General features: G+C 43.6%; 1 protein-coding gene across 6 annotated transcripts in view; it reads left to right on the top strand.

The window, feature by feature from the left end:
• NUTF2 (nuclear transport factor 2) overlaps window positions 1-27994 on the top strand; it is a 57051-nt gene that overhangs the window by 855 nt on the left and 28202 nt on the right. For 4 of the 6 annotated variants that reach the window (XM_073307241.2, XM_073307243.2, XM_073307239.2 and 1 more), the window contains exon 2: window positions 27474-27598. In XM_073307241.2, coding sequence (XP_073163342.1) covers window positions 27500-27598 — 99 coding nt within the window. In that variant the 5' untranslated portion in view covers window positions 27474-27499. Of the gene's footprint in view, window positions 1-214; window positions 472-25157; window positions 25265-27473; window positions 27599-27994 lie in introns of those variants that run through there. The other 2 variants (XM_073307242.2, XM_073307237.2) reach the window with 2 other exon arrangements.

Genomic DNA, 27994 nt, shown 5'->3' on the forward strand with positions numbered 1-27994 from the left:
GGCGGGCTGGGCAGCGGGAGCGGAGCTGCGGGCCGGAGCCGGCCCGGGCAGCATCGCGGTGTGGCGAGGGGGCGGCTCCGCGGGCCTTGGCGCGGTGGGAGCGGGAGCCGGCGGTCTACTGCCGCCCGCCCAGCCCGCTGCGCCCTGACAGGAGGGGCGGGGGCTCCAGGGCAGCGCGGTGACTCGCCCCAGCCCCGCGCGGAGCTGCCCTTCTCGGGGCCGCGCGGGCCGGACCCCTGCACAGTGCGGCGGGAGTCGCTGCCAGCAGCCCCGCTGGCCACAGGGGCCGAGCCCAGGCTGGTCACCTGTGGCCGGCTCTGGACTATGTCCGCTGTGAAGCTGCAGAGCTACTCGGTGTGGTAGGAAACCCGTGGCTGGAAGCAGTACCTCTGTACCGGGGGCTGGAGGGCAGATAATGTAACGCCCGCTTTTAACAAGGGGTCTGCAGGCGATCCTGGCAACTACAGGCCGGTAAGCCTGCCTGCAGTACCGGGCCAACTGGTTAAACTATAGCACAGAATGATCAGATACATCCAGGAACAGGATTTGTTGGGGAGGAGTCAAGGTGGCTTTTGTGAAAGGAAGTTGTGCTTCACCAATCTATTAAAATTCTTTGAGGGGGTCAACAAACGTGGACAAGGGGGATCCAGTGGATATAGCGTAGTTGGGATTTTATAAAGCCTTTGACGAGGTCCCTCACCAAAGATTCTTCAGCGAAGTAAGGAGTGCTGGGATAAGAGAGAAGGTCCTCTCATGAATCAGTAACTTGTTAAAAGACAAGGGGGAAAAGTTAAGAATAGATGGTCATTTTTCGCAGTGGAGAGAAGTAAACAGCAGGGTATCCTAAGGATCTGTACTGGTACCAGTGCTGTTCAACATATTTATAAATGATTTGGAAAAAAAAGAGTAAACAGCAAAGTGGCAAAGTTTGTGGACAATACAAAATTACTCAAGATAATAAGGTCCAAAGTAGACTGCGAAGAGTTACAAAGGGAACTCGCAAAACTGGGTGACTGGGCAAAAAAACAGGAGATGAAATTTAGTGTCAATAAATGCAAAATGATGCACATTGGGAAACATAAACCCAACTATACATACAAAATGATGGAGTCTGTTAGCTTTTATCACTCAAGAAAGACATCCTGGACTCATCATGGATAGCTTTCTGAAAACATCTGCTCAATGTGCAGCAACAGTCAGTTTTTTGTGTTTTTTTTAACAACATTAAGAACTATTAGGCTAGGGATCAATAATAAGACAGAAAATATCATAATGCCACTATTTAAACCCATGATATGACCACACCTTGAATACTGCATGCAGTTCTGGTCAGCCCATCTCAAAAAGGATATATTAGAATTGGAAATAGTAAGAGCAGATGATTGGGGTATGGAACAGCTTCCCCATGAAGAGAGTCTGTTCAGCTTGGAAGAAAGATGACTGAGGGGGGTTGATAAAGGACAATACAATCATGACTACTGTGGAGAAAGTGAATATGGAAGTGGATTTTTTACCCACGAAAGCTTATGCCCAAATAAATCTGTTAGTCTTTAAGGTGGCACCAGACTCCCTGTTGTTCTTGTTACAGTTATTGTTTTTTGTACACTCTTCCTATTGGAAAGCATTACATTGAGATTTCTGGAATCTTTTCCATCTAGGAATGCTTCTTGCTTTAACTGTAGTCTGTCCTGTCCTTGTAATAACTCAGCTGTACATATAGTTCTTCAGAGAGCTGCTGTTTAGACCCATAATAATTCATTATCCCTCTTGAGATGCCTTTATAATAATTCTCTCTCCGGTATTTCCAGTGTATTGCATTCCATTTCTGTCCGTATCTGAAAGGTGGTGCATAGTGTTAGAAGTGAGGCGATCCTGAGTACTAATTCCATCAGTGTCACTGACTTGTAAGATCTTGGGCAAGTAACTTTCTCTGTTTCTTTTTTTCCCATGTGTAAGATGGGAACAATGTTTGCACTACATCAGGGGAGGGCAAACTACAGCCAGCGGACTGAATCTGGCCCAAGGGATTGCCAGCCCTGTGGCACCATGTCCCTTTGGCCCCTGCAAGGTGGGGAAGAGGGCTCTGTGCCCTGCCCTCACCTGCAGATACTCTCTCTCCCCCCCCCCCCCCTCCCTGGCCCATGGGAGCTGCGGGGCGGGAAGGGGGAACCAGGAACTGCAGCCAATGGGAGCTTCGGGCGTGGTATCCACAGGCGAGGGCAGTGTGCAGCGGAGCCGCCTGTCCCGTCCCACCCCTAAAACCACTGCCAGACATGCTGGTCACTGCCAGGGTAGGCAGGGAGCCTGCCTTAGCTCTGCTGCATGCCGCTGCCACCCCAGAGCTGCTCGAAGTAAGCGGCGCTGGGCTGGAGCCTGAGCCCCCTGCCCTGACTCCCTCCCTCACCCTGCACTCCCTCCCACACCCCAACCCCCTGCCCCAGCCCTACATTCATGGCCCTCATACAATTTCCCCACCCAGATATGGCCCTCAGGCCAAAAAGTTTTCCCACCCCTGCACTACATGTATGTTGTGAGGATATGGGTATAGTGTTTTGCAAATGTAAAGTACTAAGTGCTATCAGAGCTGTAAATTGAATTTACAGCTCTATTTTTTGCATTGTCTTTACTTGGATGGTTTTCTCAAGTTATTCATGTTATGTGATCAGAAGCAATCTATTGTTTGTTTTGTTGAGTAACAAAAGATGAACCTGAAATTCATAACGCCTAACCTACAACTTGTCAGAAGGCCACTAACACTTAATAAAAGAGGCAAAATTCAAGACTAGATTAAGAGCAAGAGCTAGTGGACAAGAGGACTCTACAGATTCTAGCTAGGAGAGCACTCAATGTGAATGTCAGCTCCCCAAACCAAGGAGGTAAATTCTGGTTCCTTGTTTTATTCTCTTTCATAGCCATATTATCCTCTGTTTCACAGATGAATGATTCAAATGTTGTTATGGCAGATGGCTATTCATATCTTACTGTGTAAGTGTGCATTACACTGAGAGCTGTCTCTGTACTGGAGATGAAACAAACTCATTAGGAGGAGATTGTAACTGTAACGTCCTTCATGAATACAAGGCTACCTCCCAGCTGGCCATAGCAACAGAACCTCTCGTCTTTTTAGGATTAGACGAGAGCCAGCATCCAGGGCCTAGAAAATGAGTTGTTAGGCTTTCTCCTTTACTGTATCCCTGACTGGGACTATTACTGTCTGACAGGTTATGACACGAAGACCAAAATGTTTTCAAATATTCGAGTTGACTGAGTGTATTTATAAATTGTCATGAGAAACATTTTCAGAAGTAGCTTACCAGTTCTTGGTAGAACTGCCTTTTTTAAAGCAAGTTTTTCCTTGCACTCTCTTGATGAACTGCACTTGGAAGTTTAATCTGGATTGGAGTCTTATGCAATTGTAAAAACTGAATTGTGATAAGATGTTAATATTTTAAAACATACTGGTAATATCAAAATATTGCATCCCTGTATTAGATCCACTGTACCTAACCAGATTTAACTGAGTCAGTTTTCCCTTTGTATACAGATTGCTTTATGGATGACTAGATTCAATAGTAGTTCAGCTGAAATAAAATACTAATTGGACCACCACATGTTAGTACACTACACATTTGTGTTTCAGAGCAGAAACTGATACTTAATTATCTCTGTGTGAATAATCTCCTCTTAAAAAGAGAAACTGCTGAAAAAAACCCATTTAAATGGCCATAAGTGGTAAAAGTCTAAACTATTTCTTGATCATTGGTAGTCTGAGAGAACTAGAGAACTTGTCATCCATTGCCAGAAACTCGGAGTAGATGATAGGATGGATCATTTGATTGCCTGTTCTGTTCATTCCCTCTGAAGCACTTGGCACTGGCCACTGTCCGCAGACAGGATACTGGGCTAGATGGGCCGTTGGTCTGAGCCAGTATGGCCATTCTTTTGTTCTTAATAAATCAAGATTTCTTACCATTTTCCACAATGGTTGAATTACTGGAGCAGATTAAAATATATAGTCTAGCTAGAGCATGAAGAGCAGGTTACTTGCAGAAAAATACAAGAAAGTAAAGTTATAAACTGTACTTAAGGTTGTGGCTTTCATCCACGTACAGGATGCTTTCTCAAACCAATACACATGCTGAAAACAATATATAGGCACAAGTGGGAGTGATTTCAGTGCACTTACAACTCTTGTCTATGAATATATGATTAGTGTTTGTTTTTTAAATGACTAAATTCACTAGGTCCTATTTGATGTTTATTTCTAATGACACAAACCATGCTTCACCAGACTAATTTTGATATTTGAAGTGTCATAACTTTTACTTTATACTGTTTTTTCTATAGTCTATTGTTCTCACTTCAAAACTGCATAAAATTTTATCCGTTACACACGAACCCTGCTTATTTGTCGTTTAGTATAACTCAATGATCCCCAAAGTGTGGGACATTCCCCTCCTAGGGGGCACGGAGGAATGTTCGGAGGGGACACGGTGGGGCCTGGCTCCGTCTCTAGTCCCAGCTTCTCCGGCATTCCCAGTTCTGCCCTCAGCTTTGCCTTCAGCCCAAGCTCCTCTGCTGAACCAACTGCTGTAATGGAGGGAGGTGCAGACAGATTCCATTACTGGTAAGGGGGGCACAACAGGAAAAGTTTGGGCACCACTGGTCTAACTGCTTATCACTTTAAATTAATTTCTCTCCCAGTTCTACTTTCTTTTCGGTTATTTATGAATTTGACATTGTTTTCCTTCTATGCTACTCAGCAATGCTACCTCCCGCCCCACTTCCCCTCCATGATCTGGTAGGTATGGTCTAAACTTAAAAAATTTTGCTGGCATAACTTTTAGTAAGCTGTGAGTTGTTTTTTTGTTGTTGACATAGTTATGCCAGTAAAAGTCCTAGTGTAGATGCAGTTATACCAGTATAGCTTATTTTGTTTTGCCAAACTAGAATAAGCTATATTGGTATAACTGTGTCCACCCTGGGGACTATACTAGCCTAGTTAAAGCGGCAAATCTTCAGTGCAGATAAGGCCTAAGGTACTTTACTCGTGTGCATCATGGAGCTCTGTGCCTCATATTGCCTGTGTGATTTGTGTCACAGAAAAGACGCAAAAGGAGCTGAGCATTGGGGGCTGGGGTAGTGGAGAATAAGAGAATTGGGAACAGAAATGGCAAGAGCCTCATATTTGGAGAGTTCAGAGCAAGGCAAAATCTGGCATTTTTAGACTTCAGGTATTGTTACAATATTTGGGTAGTCCAGTTAGTGCTACACTGTTTTAGCAGAGGTCCTGTACCCATGGAGAGTGGAGTAATTTCAGCTGAGGCTGGTTGAGTGGCTGTATCATGGACAGAAATAACAGGTTCAGGTAGTCTTGAACTAGGGCCAGATGTGTATTTTCTGACTGAACGAGAGCATGCGTGCACATGTGTGTGTTCTTTTTCTCGTGTGATCTGAGAAGGAAGCTGCTTGCCCTGATACAAGCAGCGAACTTCAATAGCTGCTGCTGTCTTTTGTAAACAATTGCAAAAAAAATGTACTGTAAGAGCAATGTATTTGTATGTTCTCAAATGGAGCAGAAATTCTCTTAATGGTCCTTTCTGGCCGTAATACCTATTCCGATAATCTGGTCTGACCTCCTGCATAATAGCTCAGGCTGTAGTATTTTACCCAGTCACTCCTGCATCAAGTTGGCTGAGTTCTATGTGATGTGTGTGGATTTGTGGCATATATAGCATATTAGATTGGAATATCCCATTGGAACAAAACAATTACCTATGTGGTAAGAAATGGAGAGAGTGGTTGCAGAACTGCTACTTGAAAGTTAAATATATCACTGCAACAACCTGCTCCTTCTGGGATAGTATGTACCTCGGATTCCTCCGGTTCTGGAAGGAGTTACTCTCCAGCAACAATTCCTTGTGTTCTTTTTGTAAAGACTTGTAGGTAAATAGTAAATAAATGAACACAAATCTGATATCAGGAATCATAACATTCAAAAACCAGTAGGAGAACACTCCGATCTCTCTGGTCACTCAATAACAGACCTCAAAGTTGCAATTCTTCAAAAACAGACTACAACATGAAGCTGCAGAACTGGAATTAATTTGCAAACTAGATACCAACTGATTAGGCCTGAATAAAGACTGGGAGTGGTTGGGTCATTACAAAACCTAAACTTAATTTCCCCAATTTCTCTCTACTGTTACTCACACCTTCTTCTCAACTGTCTGTAATGGGCCACTCTCTTACCACTTCAAAAGTTATTTCTCCTCCCTTAAAAAGAAAAGGAGGACTTGTGGCACCTTAGAGACTAACCAATTTATTAGAGCATAAGCTTTCGTGAGCTACAGCTCACTTCTTCTCCTCCCTTGGTATTCTGCTGTTAATTGATCGTTAGACTGACCTAACACTTGGTAAAGCAACCTACATCATTTCATGTATTTATACCTGCTCTTGTATCTTTTAGTTCATATATCTGATGAAAAGGGTTCTAGCCCACGAAAGCTTATGCCCAAATAACTTTATTAGTCTCTAAGGTGCCACAAGGACTCCTCCTAACCCCGCCCTTTTTTTTTTTTTTTTGCTGATAGACTAACACGGCTACCACTGAAACCTGTCACCAATTAAATACTAGTATCTTCACAACTAGATAATGGGATAAGTTTACATGTGGCGTTTTTTTTTGTTTTTTTTGTTTGTTTTTAAATAATGCCAAACTTGAGCTGCAGTTCCCAGTGTTGAGAGAGAATTTGGTATTTAGGCAGATTTCCTTTTTAACATCTTTTGTCGCAGCCACCAAGACTATACAACTATGAAGAAAACTTTTGGTTTTAGTAAAATTTAAATGAATATTGACTGATTTTATCTACACATTGCTGAGCCTCGAAAGAATAAAAGTAATCCTCACCCAATAATAAGTCTAGCTGGCTGTTTAGTAATGATTTTTGGGGAGGAGTCTAGGAGAAGGACATGAAGACTGAGGGTGGGTCCTGATAAATCTTCAAATATGTTAAGGGCTGTTCTCCATGTCCACTGAAGAGAAGTCTCTACAGGTACTCAGTTTACACCTTGATATATAAGAATTAATTACATATCAATCTTAGCTTCCATAGTTAGAGATGTTAATAACTAGTTTTCCAATCCTCTTTTTTTTAACTGTCATAATATTTGTCTTGACAATCTTCTGCAAGAGTGAATTGCACAGACCAATTACAAATACCTAGGCATTGCAGAATTCAATCTTTATATTTTTAGAATTTTGACAGCTAAGATCAATGCTTATTTTAAGCATTTTTTTTTGTATTTTTTATCGATTTTCATTTTCACATTGTGGGAAATTATGGGGATGTCAGACAATAATACCTTAATGACAAACATTGAGGTTCATAAAGTTAAAGTTTTAGAACTGTTAAAACACAAATTGCCAACATCCCTGGTAAATATCTTTAAATCAAACTCTTCAGTTCCAAGCAACATTTTTCTTATTCTGCCCATCTGTAAATTTCGAGTATTATTGATGGAAATATTTGTGTTGGTTTGTGTGTGAAAATGATGTTTAAATTTACTTGCTTTACCAATATAAATCTAATCCTTCCAAGCCTACATACACCATATAAAGTATCTTTTTGGGATCTAAACATGTTATCTCATAGTTCGTCTGAGGTGAAGGAAGAACTTCCATCCTTTCCTGAAGATGACAAGTCTGAGGTCCTCATGATCAGATGTTAACTCCGTAGGTCCTTGAACATGAATTATATTTCTTTAAAATACTTTTAAGTCAGACAGTAGCTATATAGCCTTGTGGCCCAGGCTACATCTATACTATAGCTGGGATCGATGCTCTGAGATCAATCCACCGGCAGTCGATTTAGCAGGTCTAGTGAAGACCGGCCGAATCGATAGCAGATCACTCTCTAGTCAACCACTGTACTCTACCCCTGATGAGAAGAGTAAAGTAAGTTGACGGGAGAGTTTCTCCTGTCGACACCCTGCAGTGTAGACCCCGCGGTAACTCGACCTAAGGTACATCGACTCCAGCTACATAATTCATGTAGCTGGAGTTGCGCAGGGTAGGTTGACTTACCACGGTCCTGAGATATAGCCTAAGGCTCATTGAAAATGAGCAGGTAGGCACACTCTTTCCACAGACCGTAATGTTTCTAAGCCACTTAGCTGCTCATGACTATCCTGGGAAAGCATCTAGGACAGGAGTGGGCAAACTTTGGTCTGAGGGCCACATCTGGGTACAGGCCATTCTAGCGGGCCATGAATGCTCACAAAATTGGGGTTGGGGTGTGGGAGGGGGTGAGGGCTCTGGCTGGGGGTGTGAGCTCCGGGGTGGGGCCAGAAATGAGGAGTTCAGGGTGCGGGAGGGGGCTCCAGGCTGGGGCAGGGGATTGGGGCATGGGAGGGGTGGGGGCTCCAGCTGGGGGTGCAGGCTCTGGGGTGAGGCTGAGGATGATGGGTTTGGGGTGCAGGAGGGGGCTCTGGGCTGAGACTGAGGAGTTTAGAGGGTAGGAGGGGGATCAGGGCAGGGTCTGGGGATGTGGCTCATGGGTGCAGGCTCCAGGCGGCGCTTACCTCAAGCAGCTCCCAGAAGCAGCGGCATGTCCCCCCTCCAGCTCCTGTGCAGCCAGGCGGCTCTGCACGCTGCCATGTCTTCAGGCGCTGCTCCCGCAGCTCCCATAAGGTGCAGTTCCTGGCCATTGGGAGCTGTGGGGGGCAGTGCTTGGAGCAGGGGCTGCCCCTATGCGAAGGAGCCAGAGGCGGGCCATGCCACGCCACTGCTTCCAGAAGCCGTACAGAGCGGCCCACAACCCTGCTCCCTGGCTGGAGTGCTGGAGCAGGGCAAGCCCCAGACCTTGCTCCCCAGCAGGAGCTCGAGGGCTGGATTAAAACGGCTTGTGGGCCGTAGTTTGCCCACCCCAATCTAGGAAGACTTTCTCTATGATGGTGTCAAGACTGTGACTAGCAGCTCTTATCTATATGGTCTTCTAATGCATGTGGCTTACTGGCAGCCACACATCTGCCAAAAGTCCATAAGCAAAAAATGTCACCCACTGATTTCTGTATCAAGCCCACTAACTTGTGGATGACCTTGAGCATATCTTTTCAAAAGAGACCACAGTCTATGTTTAAAGGCTACAAGTGAGAGAGAATCCACCAAGTGCATAGGTCAGTTATTTCAATGGTTCCTTACCCTCACTAGTAAAATATTCATCCTATTTTTATTCTGAATTTGTCTAGATTCAGCTTTCAGCCACTGCATTTCATTGTCTTTGCTAGATTAAAGAACCCTAAAGTATCAGAAATCTTCTCCCTGTGTACTTTTAGACTATGATCGAATTGTCTCTTAACCTTCTCCTGGACAAACTAAATAGATGGCGCATCTAAAGTTTCTTGCTATAAGGCAGGTTTTCTGAACCTCAGATAATTCTTGCACCTCTCTTCTGAACCCTTTCTAATTTTTCATTCAATTAATTTGGCTTCCCCTTCCTAACCAAGTGCTTAATTCTCTTTCCTCCCAATGCTGCCATTTTACATCCGGTTCCCAGCTGAGCATTCCATTCTCAGCTCCCCCCATACAGCAAACCTCAGCATTTAATTTTCTACATCTTAACTTTCAGAAGTCTTCTACCACTTACTCCTGCAGCAGTGGGGGTGGGGAGGGGGAAACGGTGTATGTATTGGTGGGTTTTGGTTCTTGCACCTAGCTCTTCACTCTTCAGGCCAAGGGTTGCAGTTGGTACCTGTGGGAACTGCCTTTTTTCTCTCCCCACCACAGGCTTGGGAATCAGAGCAGGGTCACCTGCATTCCTGCCAGCTACAGCGTACCTAAACAATCCTGTTCAGCAACTGTGATTGGTTGCCCTTCTTCGGGAGGCAGGGGAATGAGAAAAAGGAACCAATCAAAGGGCGTTTCCTTATAGAATACGGGTTTTCCCAGGCCCATAGAAAGGCCTGAAAAGGCAGAGGTGGTATACCTGCGACTAAACATTAGAACTTCCAGGACATTATTTTTGTTGGAATGTTGTGCCGATAAGATTGAAGTTAGTACTATTATTATTTAAGTAATTTTGTTAATAAGTATGTGCGCATAATGGAAAGTTCCTCCGTTCTTAAAGAATGTTTGCTTTGGGGCAATGTGTAGAAAACCTAAAGTAGTCCTTTCCTAGTTGCAGTGTTTTCATCTGTGGTTACTCTGGCTTGTTTTAAATCAGTTCAGTAAATAGAACTCTGCGTAGTTTGAGGAAATGGTGCTGCCTAATTTTCTAGGAATACCTCTCTCAATTCTTCAGTTGCTGCTATTCCTACTAAGCAGCTTGCAGTCTGTAGTAGTGACTTAGATGCAGTGGCCAGAATATTCCATTTTAGGCTGTCTGTTTCCTCTTCATTGGCCTCCTCTGAATCAAAGAATTGACTAAAATTTTGCTCTGACATGTATGACTTCATGTGGCTTTGGTGACTGAATTTGATGATTCTGCACTGGGCAAGTTTTGCAGTTGACTATCCCTGGATTCCGTCTGAATGGTCAACTATAAACTCTTACAGGGTCTGGTATTCATTAACAATTGAAGTTAGGTACTTCCACATTGTTTGTTTATATTTAAATGCTAGCTTTGCTTAGCATTTCAGACAATACTTAGGATTTTTATTACTGGAGGGCTACTCTAGCGTACTCTAAAAAGCTAAAAATAACCATTAAATATTCTGAGGTTCTCTACATTTCTTGCAAGAAAGAGACTGTAGAGGCTGTTTTGGGTGTGCTTCAGTATGCAGGTAAAACAGTGTTACTGGTCAGAATGTACAAACTAGTCTCTCCCCAAATCCCAAAGATCCCCCTTTTCCTAACTCTTAAACTTTTGCAGGTTCTGGAATTACCCATATGTAAGATTTCAGAGTAACAGCCATGTTAGTCTGTATTCACAAAAAGAAAAGGAGTACTTGTGGCACCTTAGAGACTAACCAATTTATTTGAGCATAAGCTTTCGTGAGCTACAGTATGCATCCGATGAAGTGAGCTGTAGCTCACGAAAGCTTATGCTCAAATAAATTGGTTAGTCTCTAAGGTGCCACAAGTACTCCTTTTCTTTTTCCATATGTAAGAGAATATTTATGTTTCTTCCCCAAACCTGAAGAAGAGCTCTGTGTAGCTTGAAAGCTTGTACCTTTCACCATCAGAAGTTAGTCCAATATTACCTGACCCACTTTGTCCTTTTCCCAAGTGACAAGTCTGAATACAATGTTAGTCACACTACATGAGAAAGAAGGGCTCAGTGTATTTAATGTACGTGCTGGTTGCTAGGACCAATGTATGGTAAATGAGACTAGATGTGTCACTCAAGTTTGGGGGACTTACCAGAGGAGAGAGTGCTGCATGATTTCTTCTTTCTTACAAGAGGCAACGTGGCTGAAAAGCTGTTCCCCGGGCCCTCTGTCTGAAATCTTCTAGTATAGGAGCTACTGCTCTTTTAAGAGCTCAGGGCAATGTCTTTATTCGTACTGACCCTTTCTTTGCTGTAATCTACCACTTAGCTTCAGGAAGAGAGCATACCACAGCTAGCCTGTCATCCTAGAAATGTAATTTATAGGTTCTGTCCAGCAGGAGAGCAGTAAGATATCCCACCTCCCTGTGCTGTTGTAAGCAAAGTCTTGTAGAGCTGGCATGTCCTTCTCAAAGAGAATGCTCTGCTCACAGCTGCTGCTTTCATACATGGCTGGGGCTCCAACTTGAACACTGCAGACTGCTCTGTGGCAGCTTGAAATGGAGAAGGCGGGGTCTAAGGCAGGGAGGCCCCAAGCCATGTAGAGTTGTATAGGTTAAATCCAAAACCTTCAACTTCACTCAGAAGCCAAATGGATAACTGGTCCCAGGGCACTGCTGCTTTGCTCCCAGAGAGAGACAGTTTACAAATGGGCTGCTGTATTTTTCACTGCCTGCAGTTTCTGGCTAGAGTAAAGGGTTAGCCATGTGCAGATTACACTGTCACATAGTTTTGAGGGTATAAAAGTTTGTATTCTGTTAGCCAGGTCTACATCCAAAAGAAATGGTCTCTGGGCTGAACAGCGATAGGGGTGGGGAGCTGCACCCAACAGCAGGCATAGGTCAAATAGTACCCCTAGATTGCAGACTCCAGTAACTAATGGCTGAGACCCTCAAAAGGACAGATGATCCTTGCCACTTCTTGTGTTTTTTCTTTTTTCCCCAACCTTCTGCTGTTCCCTCTCTTCTCCAGATTGAGTATTGGCCACCTACCCCTCATCCACGCCCCAATCTACCAAATGTTAGGTGAGACGTTCGACAGTGGTGGCAGGACTGCATGAAAGAGGGAGCTGGGTGTCATTGGCATTTTGACAGGTTTCAGAGTAACAGCCGTGTTAGTCTGTATTCACAAAAAGAGAAGGAGTGCTTGTGGCACCTTAGAGACTAACCAGTTTATTTGAGCATGAGCTTTCGTGAGCTACAGCTCACTTCATCGGATACATACTGTGGAAAATACAGAAGATGTTTGTTTTTATACACACAAATCATGAAAAAATGGGTGTTTATCACTACAAAAGGTTTTCTCTCCCCCCACCCCACTCTCCTGCTGGTAATAGCTTAGCTCTCGTCCCCTAACGCACCTACTCTACTTGCGCTATATTGATGACATCTTCATCATCTGGACCCATGGAAAAGAAGCTCTTGAGGAATTCCACCATGATTTCAACAATTTCCATCCCACCATCAACCTCAGTCTGGTCCAGTCCACACAAGAGATCCACTTCCTGGACACTACAGTGCTAATAAATGATGGTCACATAAACACCACCCTATACCGGAAACCTACTGACCGCTATTCCTACCTACATGCCTCCAGCTTTCACCCTGACCACACCACACGATCCATCGTCTACAGCCAAGCTCTGCGATACAACCGCATTTGCTCCAACCCCTCAGACAGAGACAAACGCCTACAAGAGCTCTGTCAAGCTTTCTTACAACTACAGTACCCAGCTGAGGAAGTGAAGAAACAGATTGATAGAGCCAGAAGAGTTCCCAGAAGTCACCCACTACAGGACAGGCCTAACAAAGAAAATAACAGAACGCCACTAGCCGTCACCTTCAGCTCCCAACTAAAACCCCTCCGACGCATTATCAAGGATCTACAACCTATCCTGAAGGATGACCCAACACTCTCCCAAATCTTGGGAGACAGGCCAGTCCTTGCCTACAGACAGCCCCCCAACCTGAAGCAAATATTCACCAGCAACCACACAACAGAACCACTAACCCAGGAACCTATCCTTGCAACAAAGCCCGTTGCCAACTGTGCCCACATCTATTCAGGGGACACCATCACAGGGCCTAATCACATCAGCCACACTATCAGAGGCTCGTTCACCTGCACATCTACCCATGTAATATATGCCATCATGTGCCAGCAATGCCCCTCTGCCATGTACATTGGTCAAACTGGACAGTCTCTACGTAAAAGAATAAATGGACACAAATCAGACGTCAAGAATTATAACTTTCATAAACCAGTCGGAGAACACGTCAATCTCTCTGGTCACGCAATTACAGACATGAGAGTTGCAATATTACAACAGGAAAAACTTCAAATCCAGACTCCAGCGAGAGACTGCTGAATTGGAATTCATTTGCAAATTGGATACAATTAACTTAGGCTTGAATAGAGACTGGGAGTGGCTAAGTCATTATGCAAAGTAACCTATTTCCCCTCGTTTTCCTAACCCCTCTTCCCCCCCCCCCCCCCACGTTCTTGTTAAACCCTGGATTTTCGCTGGAAATGGCCCACCTTGATTATCATACACATTGTAAGGAGAGTGATCACTTTACATAAGCTATTACCAGCAGGAGAGTGGGGTGGGGGGAGAGAGAACCTTTTGTAGTGATAAACACCCATTTTTTCATGGTTTGTGTGTATAAAAACAAACATCTGTATTTTCCACAGTATGAATCCAATGAAGTGAGCTGTAGCTCACGAAAGCTCAAATAAATTGGTTAGTCTCTAAGGTGCCACAAGTCCTCCCTTTCTTATTGGCATTTTGAAATCACTATGCTCATGCCTCTTTCCTAGCCCTTCGAGTGTCTCCATATGCTTGTTAACCTGCAGAGCACCACAGAAGAGAATCCTCAGGGCAGAACAAATAACCCCCAAACCAATCTTGAGGTGTTTGAAAATCCCTGCCAGCTGTGAATGCTTTTCTCACTATATTTGGCCTTCACCACCCGGGAAAGACAAGCACAGGCTGTGGCATAAAGTACTCCCAATGCCCTCTAGAGCCCCAGTGAAGAACAGTGGCCTAAACTAAGACAAGACAACCAAGTGTTTGTCTCCTCTAGTTAGCTCTCTGCACCCACGGAAGCAGACAGCTCAGACTGATTCTGCTCAATTTTAGCCACAATGTAATGAAAGCTCATCTCAACAGAAGAGACTCACTTTGAGTGAAAAGAAAAGGAGGACTTGTGGCACCTTAGAGACTAACCAATTTATTTGAGCATAAGCTTTCGTGAGCTACAGCTCATTTCATCGGATGCATTCAGTGGAAAATACAGTGGGCAATGGAAACAGCTCAAATTAACCAGTCTGTCCACTCAATGAATTTATAAGGACAATTTAGAGGATAATAAGATTATAAGTAAGGCTACGTTTTAGTAACTGGTATTTTTAGTAACCTGTCCATGACTTTTACTAAAAATACGCACCTTGACTAAAACTTGGGCAGGGGGCCGTGGTTGCTCGGGGTGGGGCAGTCCAGGGGCACCACAGGTGCTGGGGGATGTGGCCCGGGACCCCTGCTGGTACTGGGAGGAAGGGCTGGCAGGGGCTTCCTACCCAGCTCCACGTCCCTCCAGTTCCTAGGTGGCAGAGCCAGGGGCCTGGTTCCACTGCTCTCGCCACAACACTGGCTGCCGCAGCTCCCATTGGCCAGAAACCGCAGCCAACGTGAGCTGCGGGGCGTACAGCACTGAGCCCCACCCTGGGCCCCTCTGCCGCCTAGGAGTGGCAGGTGGGCCATGCCAGTGGGAACTGAGGAGCCCCTCTCCCCAAGGTAAGTGCCCCCTCCCTTAACCACCTGCACTAGCCTCCTCTCACACACCCTGAGCCAGCAGCAGCAGTTTGGGGCTGCCTGTCTCGGGCAGCTGCTGCAAAAGTCATGGAGGTCATGGAAAGTCACAGAATCCGTGACCTCCGTGACAGACATGCAGCCTTCGTTAAAAGGAATAGCTGACATGGTGTGTGTGGTTTTTTTTTTTTTTTTCCAAGAAGTCCTGCCAAACCAGCCTAATTTCCTTCTTTGGCAGGTTTACTGGCCTAGTGGATGGGCGGGGGGGGAACAATAGATGTGGTATCTTGATTTTAGTCAGGCTTTTGATTCAGTCCCATGTGACATTTTCATAAGCAAACTAGGGAAATGTGGTCTAGATGAAAATACTGTAAGGTGCGTGCACAACTGGTTGAAAGACTACTCGGAGAGATGGTTTGCTGTCAGATTGGGAGGGTGTATCTAATAGGGTCTCACGGGGTCTGTCCTGGGTCCAATACTAGTGAATATTTTCATTATAATTTGGATAATGGAGTGGAGGGTATGCTTATAGAATTTGCACATGACACCAAACAGTGTGGGGTTGCAAGCACTTTGGAGGACAGGATTAGAATTCAGAATGACCTTGGCAAATTGGAGAATTGGTCTGAAATCAACAAAAATAAATGTAAAGACAAGGGCAAAGTGCTACACTGAGGCTTTGCCGACACCACCACTTTCGTTGGCACACCCCTGACCGACATAAGTTTCACAGACAAAAATGCCGGTGTGGACAGTGCTATGTTGGTGGGAGATGCTCTCCTGCCAACATAGCTATTGCTTCTTGTTGGGGGTGGTTTATTTATGCTGGCGGGAGAGCTCCCTTCCCCGGCTTAGAGGAGCTATGCAGGAGACCTTACAGCACTGTAGCTGCAGTGGTACAGCTATAAGGTCCGTAATGCAGACACAGCTTTAGGGAGGAAAAATCCTTCCTGAGGATTTTTCACAGCTACAAAATGGGGAATAAGTGGCTAGGCAGTAGTACTGCTGAAAAGGATCTGGGTTCTGGTGGTCAATTAATTGCAGGTAATTCACGCGATTAAGTCAAAAAAATTAATCGCAATTAATCGTACTGTTAAACAATAGAATACCAATTGAAATTTATTAAATATTTTTGGATTTTTTTTTACATTTTCAAATATATTGATTTCTACTACAACGCAGAATACAAAGTGTACAGCGCTGACTTTATATTTCAGAGTAGCAGCCGTGTTAATCTGTATCCGCAAAAAGAAAAGGAGGACTTGTGGCACCTTAGAGACTAACCAATTTATTTGAGCATAAGCTTTCGTGAGCTACAGCTCACCTCATCAGATGCATGCAGTGGGAAAATACAGTGGGGAGATTTTGTATACACAGAGATCATGAAACAATGGGTGTTACCGTACACACTGTAACGAGAGTGATCAGGTAAGGTGAGCTATTACCAGCAGGAGAGAAAAAAAACCCTTTTGTAGTGATCATCAAGGTGGGCCATTTCCAGCAGTTGACAAGAACGTGTGAGGAACAGGGGAGGGGGATAAACATGGGGAAATAGTTTTACTTTGTGTAATGATATATCCACTCCCAGTCTTTATTCAAGCGTAATGTAATGGGAACAATGTATACCTTCAAATCAGCAGCACTGCTATGGGTACCCGCATGGCCCCACAGTATGCCAACATTTTTATGGCTGACTTAGAACAATGCTTCCTCAGTTCTCGTCCTCTAATGCCCCAACTCGAGCTACATTGATGTCATCTTCATCATCTGGAATCATAGAATCATAGAATATCAGGGTTGGAAGGGACCCCAGAAGGTCATCTAGTCCAACCCCCTGCTCAAAGCAGGACCAATTCCCAGTTAAATCATCCCAGCCAGGGCTTTGTCAAGCCTGACCTTAAAAACCTCTAAGGAAGGAGATTCTACCACCTCCCTAGGTAACGCATTCCAGTGTTTCACCACCCTCTTAGTGAAAAAGTTTTTCCTAATATCCAATCTAAACCTCCCCCACTGCAACTTGAGACCATTACTCCTCGTTCTGTCATCTGCTACCATTGAGAACAGTCTAGAGCCATCCTCTTTGGAACCCCCTTTCAGGTAGTTGAAAGCAGCTATCAAATCCCCCCTCATTCTTCTCTTCTGCAGGCTAAACAATCCCAGCTCCCTCAGCCTCTCCTCATAACTCATGTGTTCCAGTCCCGTAATCATTTTTGTTGCCCTTTGCTGGACTCTCTCCAATTTATCCACATCCTTCTTGAAGTGTGGGGCCCAAAACTGGACACAGTACTCCAGATGAGGCCTCACCAATTTCGAATAGAGGGGAACGATCACGTCCCTCGATCTGCTCGCTATGCCCCTACTTATACATCCCAAAATGCCATTGGCCTTCTTGGCAACAAGGGCACACTGCTGACTCATATCCAGCTTCTCGTCCACCGTCACCCCTAGGTCCTTTTCCACAGAACTGCTGCCTAGCCATTCGGTCCCTAGTCTGTAGCGGTGCATTGGGTTCTTCCGTCCTAAGTGCAGGACCCTGCACTTATCCTTATTGAACCTCATCAGATTTCTTTTGGCCCAATCCTCCAATTTGTCTAGGTCCTTCTGTATCCTATCCCTCCCCTCCAGCGTATCTACCACTCCTCCCAGTTTAGTATCATCCGCAAATTTGCTGAGAGTGCAATCCACACCATCCTCCAGATCATTTATGAAGATATTGAACAAAACCGGCCCCAGGACCGACCCTTGGGGCACTCCACTTGATACCGGCTGCCAACTAGACATGGAGCCATTGATCACTACCCGTTGAGCCCAACAATCTAGCCAGCTTTCTACCCACCTTATAGTGCATTCATCCAGCCCATACTTCCTTAACTTGCTGACAAGAATACTGTGGGAGACCGTGGACTCATGGAAAAGAAGCCCTTGAGGAATTCCACCATGATTTCAACAATTTCCATCCCACCATCAAACTCAGCCTGGACCAGTCCACACAAGAGATCCACTTCCTGGACATTACGGTGCTAATAAGCAATGGTCACATAAATACCACCCTATACCGGAAACCTATTGACTGCTCTGCTTACCTACATCCCTCCAGCTTTCATCCAGACCACACCACACGATCCATTGTCTACAGCCAAGCTCTACAATACAACCGCAATTGCTCCAACCCCTCAGACAGAGACAAACACCTACAAGATCTCTATCAAGCTTTCTTACAACTACAGTACCCACCTACTGAAGTAGAGAAACAGATGGACAGAGCCAGAAGAGTACCCAGAATTTACCGACTATAGGACAGGCCCAACAAAGAAAATAACAGAACGCCACTAGCCATCGCCTTCAGCCCCCAACTAAAACCTCTCCAACACATCATCAAGGATCTACAACCGATCCTGAAGGACGACCCATCACTCTCACAGATCTTGGGAGACAGCCCAGTCCTTGCTTACAGACAGCCCCCCAACATGAAGCAAATACCAGCAACCATACAACAAAAACACTAACCCAGGAACCTATCCTTGCAACAAAGCCCACTGCCAACTGTGTCCACATATCTATTCAGGAGACACCATCATAGGGCCTAATCACATCAGCCACACTATCAGAGGCTTGTTCACCTGCACATCTACCCGTGTGATATATGCCATCATGTGCCAGCAATGCCCCTCTGCCATGTACATAGGCCAAACCGGACTGTCTCTATGTAAAAGAATAAATGGACACAAATCAGACGTCAGGAAGTATAACCTTCAAAAACCAGTCGGAGAACACATCAATCTCTCTGGTCACTCGATTACAGACATAAGTTGTAATTCTTCAGCAAAAAAACTTCAAAAACAGACTCCAACGAGAGACTGCTGAATTGGAATTAATTTGCAAACTGGATACAATTAACTTAGGCTTGAATAAAGACCAGGAGTGGATGTGTCATTACACAAAGTAAAGCCATTTCCCCATGTTTATTCCCCGCCCCAAAACTGTTCCTCAGACGTTCTTGTCAACTGCTGGAAATGGCCCACCTTGATGATCACTACAAAAGGTTTTTTTCTCTCCTGCTGGTAATAGCTCACCTTACCTGATCACTCTCGTTACAGCATGTATGGTAACACCCATTGTTTCATGATCTCTGTGTATATAAAATCTCCCCACTATATTTTCCATTGCATGCATCGGATGAAGTGAGCTGTAGCTCACAAAAGCTTATGCTCAAATAAATTTGTTAGTCTCTAAGGTGCCACAAGTACTCCTTTTCTTTTCACTTCATATTATTTTTGATTACAAATATTTGTACTGTAAAAATGATGAACAAAAGAAATAGTATTTTTCAATTCACTACATACAAGGACTGTAGTGCAGTCTCTTTATCATGGAAGTGCAACTTACAAATGTAGATTTTTGTTGTTGTTACATAACTGCTCTCAGAAACAAAACAATGTAAAACTTTAGAGCCTACAAGTTCACTCAGTCCTAGTTCTTGTTCCGCCAATCGCTAAGACAAACAAGTTTGTTTACATTTACTGGAGATGCTGCTGTGTGCTTCTTATTTACAGTGTCACCTGAAAGTGAAAACAGGCGTTCGCATGACACTTTTGTAGCCAGTGTTGCAAGGTATTTACGTGCCAGATATGCTAAACATTCGGATGCCCCTTCATGCCACGGCCACCATTCCAGAGGACATGCTTCCATGCTGACGATGCTTATTAAAAAATAATGCGTTAATTAAATTAGGACTGAACTCCTTGGGGGAGAACTGTATGTCTTCGGCTCTCTTTTACCCACTTTCTGCCATATATTTCATGTTACGGCAGTCTCGAATGATGACCTAGCACATGTTTGTTTTAAGAGCGCTTTCGCAGCAGATTTGACAAAATGCAAAGAAGATACCAATGTATCTAAAAATAGCTACAGCACTTGACCCAAGGTTTGAGAATCAGAAGTGCCTTCCAAAATTTGAGAGGGACGAGGTGTGGAGCATGCTTTCAGAAGTCTTAAAAGAGCAAACCTCAGATGCGGAAACTACAGAACCCAAACCACCAAAAAAGAAAATCAACCTTCTGCTGGTGGCATCTGAGTAATACTTAGATTTAACAAGCAGTGTAAATCAGTTTCTTGCATACCTTACTGGTGACTCAGAAGTCCAAACAACACAGTTCCTTTAAAGCAGTAGTTCTCAAACTTTTGTGCTGGTGACCCCTTTCACACAGCAACCCTCTGAGTGCAACCCCCCAACCCCCTTATCAATTTGAAACACTTTTTTATATATATTTAACACCATAATAAATGCTGGATACAAAGTGGGGTTTGGGGTGGAGGCTGACAGCTCGTGGACCCCCCCCAACATAATAACCTCGCAACCCCCTGAGGTGTACCAACCCCCAGTTTGAAAACCCCTGCCTTAAAGTGATCCTGCCTCAGGCTTCCATCCAGGTACCCCCGACAAATGTGATGAAAATTTCTGTAAATCTTATTTCATCATATAAAAGAAACGGTTCTTCCAATCCCGAAGGATCAGACATGTTACCTTCCAACTTAATGAATATTTCAGATCTTACCCAAATACACACTACAGCCAATTCTTATTAATTAAACTAAAATTTATTAAAACACAGAAGTGAGAGTATGGTTAAAAGATCAATATACATACAGACTTGAGTTCAATTCATTGAGGTTCAAATTCATAGCAGAGATGGTGAGCTTTGTAGTTACAAAGAGTTCCTTTAGAATTCAGTTCATAGGTTATAGTCCAATGTCCAACTATCACATTCAGGGCCTACCAGTATAACTGGGACCTCAGTCTTGCGACTCAAACTTCCCCCAATGAAGCCTAAGCAGATCTGAGATGAGAGAATCAGGACCCTAGGATCTTTTGTACAATTTCATGTCCTTTGACAAGTTGGAGTTCCTCAGGGAACAAAAGGTCATTAGGATGACTTTGAAGGAGGTCCATCACTGGTACTTAGCTATACAAATTAACATAAGGTCATTTGCTTGTTCCTCCACCATTCACAGTTCGTTTCAAAGAGAGATGAATGCCAAGATATCCCATGTTTACAATTCATTTAAATGAAAGGATGTTCTTTTGAGTCTGAAGTATCAGAATACAGCATAGACAGGGACTGTTGATTACATTTGTCAACCCTACTCATACATTATCTCCCCACATGTCTTTTGAGGGTTTTTTATTTTGCAGGATGTTTAACCCTTTCTGGCCATGCATCACACGAGCAGAACCCATCATCAGCATGGATGCATGTCCTGTGGAATGGTGGTTGAAGATGAAGGGACATATGAATCTTTAACGCACCTGGCATGTAAATATCTTGCGACGCGGGCTACAAAGTGCCATGCAAACGCTTGTTCTCACTTTCAGGTGACATTGTAAACAAGAAGCGGGCAGCATTATCTCCTGCAAATTGTAAACAAGTTTGTTTGTCTGAGTGATTGGCTAAAAGTAGGACCGAGTGGATTTGTAGGCTCTAAAATTTTACATTGTTTTATTTTTCAATGCAGTTATTTTTTGTACATAATTCTATATTTGTAAGTTGCTCTTTCATGATTGCACTACAGCACTTGTATGAGGTGAATTCAAATACTGTTTTTGTTTTTTACAGTACAAATATTTGTAATAAAAAATAACTATAAAGTGAGCGCTATACATTTTGTATCTGAGTTGTAATTCAAATCAATATATTTGAAGATGTAGAAAATATTAAAATAAATAGTATTCCATTATTGTTTAACAATGCGATTAATCACGCGATTGATTTTTTTTTTTTAATAGTTCGACAGCCCTAATCTGTGTGTTATAATGGATTGCAAATTGAATGTGTGTCAGTGTGATGCAGTTGTGAGAAAGGCTAGTGTTGTTCTGGGATGTATTAGCAGGGATGTAGTATGTAAGACACAGGAGGAAATTGTCCTCTGCTCTGGTGAGGCTACAGCTGGAGTGCTGTGTCCAGTTAAGCCACCGCACTTTAGGAAAGATGTGGACAAATTGGAGAGAGTCTGGAGGAGAGCAACACAAATGTTTTAAAGGTTTAGAAAACCTTACCTATGAGGAAGGGTTTGTGTTCTTGGGTTTTTTTTTTAAAGGGTATACACCTTTAAAGGATAAACACCTATCAGGGATGGACTAGGTTTACTTGATCCTGCCTCAGCACAGGGACTGGACTTGATGACCTCTTAAGATCCCTTTCAGTGTTACATTCCTATGATTTTATGACCTATTCACCAATTTCATCCCTTTTTTGTGTGTATATTTTTGTGCATTTGTATTTGGTCAAATATTAGCACAAATAATGTCAAATATTTGACAGTTTGAGTTGTTCAAGTACTAAATTTTTATAAAAGAATGTAACAAAACAATACACCACTCTGTTTAGTTTCAGGTATGTATCGTGCATATAGGAGTAAAGTCCAGTCCCAAGCATAGTCACAGTAGCTTCTCCATAGTAAAGGTTGCAGGGACTGTCCCATTTTAAGTCTAGATTAAAAACAAATAATTTTATTTCTTTTTGGGGTGGGATTTTGCAGCCAAGATTTGTAAAACTTCCAGAGCAATGGGGGTCCATCTGGAGCTGTTGGAAGAGGCTATGTGTGTGCGTGGAGAGTGGGGATTGCAAGTTTCTTAGCTAAGAGCAAAAACAGATTACAGCAGTGTTTGCAAATGGCTTGCCCTTAAATTGATACTACTGGTGCAATGGATTCTTGAAGCTAAATGCATGTGACGTATGAGAGAAGATTTAATTTAGAAATAGCCAATGTTCAGATTAGCTAACCTTTTTAGCTGCAGCAGAACGTGCTAGTGGATGTGTGCCAGGTGCCAGTGAATCTCTTAATGTTAATACCTGCTACTAGCTTTACATTGGAGTGATTTTAAACAGGCAGCTGTGGGCTTATTTGGGAATCATACAGATTCATATGCCAACTGAAAGCTTAGCTCTCTAGTTATGGTTCATGTGGCAGGTCCCACTCCTTTCTCTGTCCCTTGCTCCTTGGCTCCCCTACCTTCTCTGGGACTGTATGCACAGAAACACCTGGGCAGCATGCACTGTCAGGGCAGTGAGTGGGAGCCAGCCCCAAAACTTCCCCACAGCCTCATGGGGATCCCTTATTCCTGCCTCCTGGGTGCAGTGTGAGAAGGGATAAGTGATCCCCGGGGTCTGCTGGAGATGCACTTCACTGCTCAGCAGCAGCCAGGCAGGGGTGTGTGTGTTCTTCCTCAGAAACCTACATTTTATGTCAAATATCAAAACAAACAGACATAAATAAATAAACCAACCAAACAAAAACCCCTTCACTGAACATCCCATTCTAAATATTAAGACTTGCAAAGTTTCATTTTAATAGCTTGACAGCCCTGGAGACTGATGTCCTAATTATCCTTGGAGCAGGTGCACATGGGCATTTTCCTGCCAGTGTGCCTCAGCCTAAAAGTGGAGAGCCCAATTCTCAGATTAGATGGTAGTTTGGTATAAAGCCTTCTCACACTGCAATCATTCTACTGGGGGATAGCCACCAAAGGAGCTAATTATGCAGTTTATGTACTCATCTGTTCTTTATGGGCACCTGAGTCCGATCAATAGCACCATCACAATTAGGAAATGGTGCAACACATTTGTAGGGCTAGAGTGTCACCTGGGGAGGGGAGAGCACAAAGCACTCTGGGATAGGGTTACTTTGACTTGGGTCTGTGCACTGCAGTGTGGATGCTAGGTTTGAGCATGGATCAGAAAATCCTTAACCTAGGGTTTAAATGCAGTGTAGACATTCAAGCCCAGAGTTCCTGGACACAGGTCAGCTGACCTGAATTCCACTAACCTTGAGCTTATATTACTGTGTAGCGAGAAAAGGAGTACTTGTGGCACCTTAGAGACTAACCAGTTTATTTGAGCGTAAGCTTTCGTGAGCTACAGCTCACTTCACAGGAATGCATCTGATGAAGTGAGCTGTAGCTCACGAAAGCTTATGCTCAAATAAATTGGTTAGTCTCTGAGGTGCCACAAGTCCTCCTTTTCTTTTTGCGAATATAGACTAACACGGCTGCTACTCTGAAACCTGATTACTGTGTAGAAATACCCTAAAGCTCATTCTCAATTTAGGAAAAAGAAAATGTAGCTTTTCCTTCTTGGGAGGGATTCTCAGAGGCTTTGCTCCTCAGCTCTCTAAGAGAGAAGTAGGTCGCTTGAATTTTAGAATTACTATTAAGTTTGGAGACTTTTCTACTATTCATGCACTTAACTTTTTCTTGTTTTGTTTGTCACTGTGGTTCTCTTTCAAACCCAGTTACTGATGTAAATTTTGGCCTCCAGCTTAAATAGCACTGAAGATAAATTTTCCAGATGCTGCAGTAGATGAGCCAAATTGTCTATAGAGTATAACAGAGTTTTAGTGTACATTTTAGACTATCATTAGAATAAGAAACGAGAATCTGCTTGCATCAGAAAGGATGGCTTAATGTTTGATCATAGCTTTGATTACTTTAATGGTATACATTCTAACTCCATGGATGGATGAATGTTAAGCTTTATGCACATCACAACCTCCTGGGCCTGTTTCTGAAAATGCTCCTTCACTTTTCTAAAACCATATGAACTGGGGCTGTGTTTTGTGATGCCGCCAAAGAACTAGGCTGAACGAAATACTGTTAACTTGTTTTTGTTTGTTTTAAAAAATGTTGTTTTCTAGCAGTGCTCCTTAAATATGTATTTTTTTAGATTTAGTTATTTTAAAATGTGTTTTTCTCATTCTGTTCATCTAGTGATTTTTAGAAAGGTTTTCTGTGCAGATCTGACTGAGCACAACAAAATTAAACACGCTCGTACTCACCTCTCGTTCCCCAGATCCCTAGCCCAGTGACTGAAGAGTGAGGTTTTTGCATGGATATTAGATAGCAAAGCCAGGCAAAGTTGATCGTAATAGTGAACGCTGTGTGGGGAGCCCAGTGCAAGAAGGTGACAGTCAAGAGGTTCTGCTCACTTGGGCAGTAGAAGCACAGTGTAGACTTAGCGAGAGCTCAACTGTCTGGAAAATTTGCCACCATTGATTTCTCCACAGACTCATGCAGACTATGACAAACACTGCAGGAAGGATAGAAGACTCGTCTGGGTCTAATGCAAAGTCTGACTAAGAAGTTCACATCTGATGTCTTGGGGTCTTCAGGAATTTAGTGATGAACTTGGAAGTGAGATTTTAAGTGAAATATTAGCTGCAATATAATAGCTTGTACTGGTATTTTTTTTTAAAACTCACCAGCGACTCTAACATATAGCTCCTCGTGCACATGTAGGTTCTAGCTACTATATTTGATTTGTGTTGTACTTTTCAATGTATATGTAATTAATGTAAATTATCATGTGTGTGGGCAAACTTGCTCCATTTCACGTGTGTCAGGAAATGCCTCCTGTCTCACACCAGTCCTCCTTGAGAGAAAAGGGATCAGGATTGATTCTACAGGTCCCTTGAGCGCTAGCTAGAAAAACAAGCCGCTGCTCCCACCCTAACCCTACATTCAGCCAAGGGGTCCCACATTCCTTTCATATTTATTGAATTGTTCCTGACTCTATGTATGATACTCATGCTGTGTCCTTCCTTCTATTCTGAGAGGAAGTCCCCTTATAATATTTAAGAATAATCCCCCACACAGAGACCCACAAACTTTGCATCCTTTTAGACTGACGAAGTATCAACAGTTACCTTAATCCCTGATTGAAATGAATGTTTTACCCCTTCAGCTCATTGCCAGAAAATGTTAGTGAGATCTGTCTTGAGCATTCGAGCTCTGGGACTACTCTCTCAGATGGGTTATCTATCCCTTAGTGCCCCGCAACAGTTTCTTAAGTTTACTTCCATTAGAACAGCTAAAGAACATTCTACCAATACTTTAACAGGCGATTATCTGAGCCTACCTCTTCCTGTTGAGATCCCAAACATATTGGTGCTGCTTTTGTGGATTCTAGTTTTTCTTATATTTGCTAACACATGGAGAACTCAAAATTGGTGATCAAGGCTAGGTATGCAGGCACCACAAGAAGCTGCTCCAGGGGCTAGCCTTTGTCATTCTATTCACAGATCTGGAAGGTCCACTTGAGGCTCAATACTCAATTTGTAACTTGCCAAAACAAGATGGCAGACTCATTGATTCTGTAACTGGCAAAAAAAAAAAAAAAAAAAGTTTCTGCTCCCACCTTTGATTAATGTCTCCATGCTGTATGCCAGGGGATACCAGTCCTAATCCATACTGGGAAACTGCACCAGATGGGGTCATTTCTGGGGAAAATAGAGTTCCCCTGTTATACTAACTATAAGGCAGTGACTACCACCTGCTGGTATCCTTACCAGTACTTCTAGGTCATGGCTGTTACTTCAGGTTTCTCCTCCCTATTTTTTAATAGTGAGCCTTGGTCCTGGGCCCCAATGCATAATTGCTGCCCTCCTTCCTCTCATTCAGTTGTCCATGCTCTAACAGAGTTTAGATTGGTCCAAATCTGGTACTGCAAGAGCAGACCAGACTCCACTGAGGGCTAGTTTGCCTAGTTGAATGGGAAGTGGTGGGTACTGACTGCCCCAAAGGAGATATTTAATGTAGAAAACAACTGCACTGAAATCCTGGGTATCACTGTCTTGTGGTTATTGGTAGAGGTGTCGCTACAGGGCGGGTGACTGTAGCTTTGCTCTTTGGGACAACAAAGGAAGCAATTTATTCCCCAGTGAGCTATGTAAAATGGCCATCACCAAGTGGCAGAGGCAGCTTTATTGGCGCAATTAAAGGCTCCATTCTCCATTGCCACTGTGCCAGAGAAGTGCAGGAGCTCCCTAAATGCAGTTCTGTGTGACGTCCCCAATCATGCTGCAGACAGCTGCTATATTGCAGCAGCACAGATCTGGTAGTCTAAAAGCCTAGTGAGAGTTATGTTCTTGGCTGGCTGTACACTGTAAGGCTGTAGTCTAAGACTGATTTAACTGTTTACATATTAACACAGCCTTTGGCGGCTCTTTCGTGTCAGAAGGGGCGACTTGACTACAGTCTTTAAGTATCTACATGGGTAACAAATATTTAATAATGGGTGCTTCAGTTTAGGAGAGAAAGCTGTAACAAACATACATGACCCAATGGCTGGAAGTTGAAGCTAGACAAATGCAGACTGGAAATAAGGTGTACCTTTTTAATAGTGAGAGTAATTAACCATTGACACAGTTTACCAAGGGTCGTGGTGGATTCTCCAGCATTTAACTTTTAAATCAAGATGGGATGTTTTCTAAAAGACCTGCTGTAGGAATTACTTTGGGGTAGGTCTCTGGCCTGTGCTCTACAGGAGGTCAGACTAGGTGATCACAAGGGTCCCTTCTAGCCTTAGAATCAATGAACTGTTCTTTCTGACTTTTTTTTACAGTCACTGGCTCCGGCGGAGGATTCAGAATGGGAGACAAGCCTATTTGGGAGCAGATTGGATCCAGTTTTGTACAACATTACTACCGGATATTTGATACAGACAGGACCCATTTAGGATCCCTATATGTAAGTACCAAATGAAGGGGTGTGAGGGCCCTCTACCACTTCTTAAATCTGCCTCTCTCCTGTGGGAGGAGGGTTCTCATAACCCTTATCAGATTTCATTGATGTTTATCTTAAACTCTTGCACTGGAAAAGCTGATGGGTTTTTTTCCCCCCCGCAATCCAAAATGTTAGTCCTCTCAGTCACACTTCCTGGATTATTTATTCCCCGCCCCTCTCACTTCTTCTTAGCATTGTCTGCCTGCTTTGTGACAGTTGTGCTCAGAACAGCACCCATTGTTGGTAGGTTGTGAGGGCACCATAGGTTGTCCCATGAGGAAACCTCTGTGTAAAAGCCACATGCTTGCTTCGTTTTGCTAGTTAGTGGGGTAAACTGAATTAGGTAATTTTGGGAACTCA

The sequence above is a fragment of the Lepidochelys kempii genome, chromosome 12 (assembly GCF_965140285.1).
Source record: "Lepidochelys kempii isolate rLepKem1 chromosome 12, rLepKem1.hap1, whole genome shotgun sequence".
NCBI classification, from domain to species: domain Eukaryota; kingdom Metazoa; phylum Chordata; order Testudines; family Cheloniidae; genus Lepidochelys; species Lepidochelys kempii.